General features: G+C 46.3%; 1 protein-coding gene across 1 annotated transcript; it reads left to right on the top strand.

Annotated features, from left to right (window-relative positions):
* The first annotated feature begins 727 nt into the window (after positions 1–727).
* LOC143285307 (uncharacterized) lies at positions 728–1057 on the top strand. Its single transcript, XM_076592571.1, has one exon. The coding sequence runs from the start codon at positions 728–730 to the stop codon at positions 1055–1057; it is 330 nt and encodes a 109-aa protein (XP_076448686.1).
* Positions 1058–1817: the final 760 nt, after the last annotated feature.

Here is a 1817-nt window from a genome sequence, read left to right as displayed (position 1 = left end):
CATATGGCAGACAAGAACGAAGGGCACTAAACAGATAAAGAGATAGAGACTAATACAGAGAAAGGGAGATGGAGAAAGAAAGAAGGTGCTGGAAAGAAGACAGGGAAACCAAAGACAGAAGGAGGCATTCACAGGAGGAACAAAGAAATACAATGCAAATAACTTATAACAACAAACAATTTCATTTTTGTTGTCATAGACTCACCATTTACATGACTCTTTTCTCTTTCCCATGTGGCCATTGATAACTTCACAGTATACTTTCCTTCTTTTCGTTTTTTCCACTGCAAGTTCTAGCAACACAGTGGATGCATGCACTTCAGCTGACTTTTTTCTTCTAGTTCTACATATAATAGACGAGAAAGAACAGACATACTTATCCAGTATGTCTTTAAAGCTACTTTGCACACACGTATATGCAGTCACACCTGAACAAACACACAAAATGTTGATTACCACCAATCAGTCATCAAACAAAGGACTAACTTTACTAGGACTGAAGATAACCAATGCACGTCACATCATTAAAGAAAAGTCTGTTTATATACCTTTCACTTGACACGTGCACACAACAACAATAGCAGAGGAAATATGAGTTGTTCCATGGTTATAGAGAAAGTGAACGGTAGAGAATACAGCAGTCTACAGGCTTATCACATGTGCAGAAGACCCAGCCAAGCTTCAGGAGGACCTGCAACGCCTGGAACAATGGGAGAGAGAATGGGACATGGTCATCCACCCAGACAAGTGCAGTGTGCTGCCCTTCACTCGAAGCCACTCTCCTCTTCTCTCCAACTACACCCTCAACGGCCAGACACTGGAGAGAGTCACCTCAACAAACTACCTCGGGGTCATGCTGGAGACTCAGCACATCGAGAACATATGCGCTAAGGCCAACAAGACACTGGGCTTCTTGAGAAGGAACTTGAAGGTGTGCTCCAGCCGTACCAAAGAGCTGGCCTACAAAGCAATGGTTCGTCCAATTGTGGAGTATGCCTGCACTGTATGGGGCCCAAACTCCGACAAGCTCATCACAACCCTTGAGAAAGTCCAGTGAAGAGCAGTCAGATTGTCACCAAACGCTACCACAACAGTTCCAGTATTACAGACATGCTGACGATTCTCGAATTGCCCGTCAGTGCTCGAACAACGACGTCGCTGCGCCAGACACGCAATGCTCCACAAGATCCTCAACGATCAAGCTTGCGTCTCCTCAGTGCGCCGATCTCAAGTGGCAGCCTCAAACTGAAGAAGTCGTTGCAGCAACCACAACCAACAACTACAAAGAATCCGATGTCGTACTGACTACAGAAAGTATTCTTTCTTTCCGAGGACCGTTGTCGACTGGAACTCCCTCCCAGCTGATGTTGCTGAGGCCCCCTCCTGCAACGCCTTCTGCTTGAGGGCACTGGGGGCCCTCCAGGCACAGTTTATTTTCTTTTCAAGGGTTTGTAGCTGGATGGAAGGTAATAAAAGATAGATGTATGGTGCGAATGCATTCCAACTTTCCAACGGATGTATCAAAGTGAGATGCAGGGCCTGTAACAGTGCTTGTCAACACAGCAGGACTTTATTTCGGCTTTCTCGTTCACAGGGTTGAGGAGTACAATGGATGCCGCGCGCGCCATACGCTCGCCTCAAACTATCACGCGCTACAGGTCCAATTGTGGTCGAAAGTTTGTTTGGCATCGATCTGTGTTTATGTGTGTAGATCCGTGCACGTGATCGTGGCCAGAACCGATTGGTTGAAAATATTGCTCATGTGCAGGCGCTTCATTTGACAGCGAGCAGACGACAAAAGACCAGTTTTGCGAACG

Source organism: Babylonia areolata, chromosome 8, assembly GCF_041734735.1.
Source record: "Babylonia areolata isolate BAREFJ2019XMU chromosome 8, ASM4173473v1, whole genome shotgun sequence".
NCBI lineage: Eukaryota > Metazoa > Mollusca > Gastropoda > Neogastropoda > Buccinidae > Babylonia > Babylonia areolata.
Note: the sequence above shows the minus strand (reverse complement) of the source record. Positions and strands in the feature narration are given on the sequence as shown.

What these genes read in the sequence shown, in the direction of transcription:
- LOC143285307 (XM_076592571.1), top strand. Translation starts at nt 728, where the DNA reads ATGGTCATCCACCCAGACAAGTGCAGTGTGCTGCCCTTCACTCGAAGC.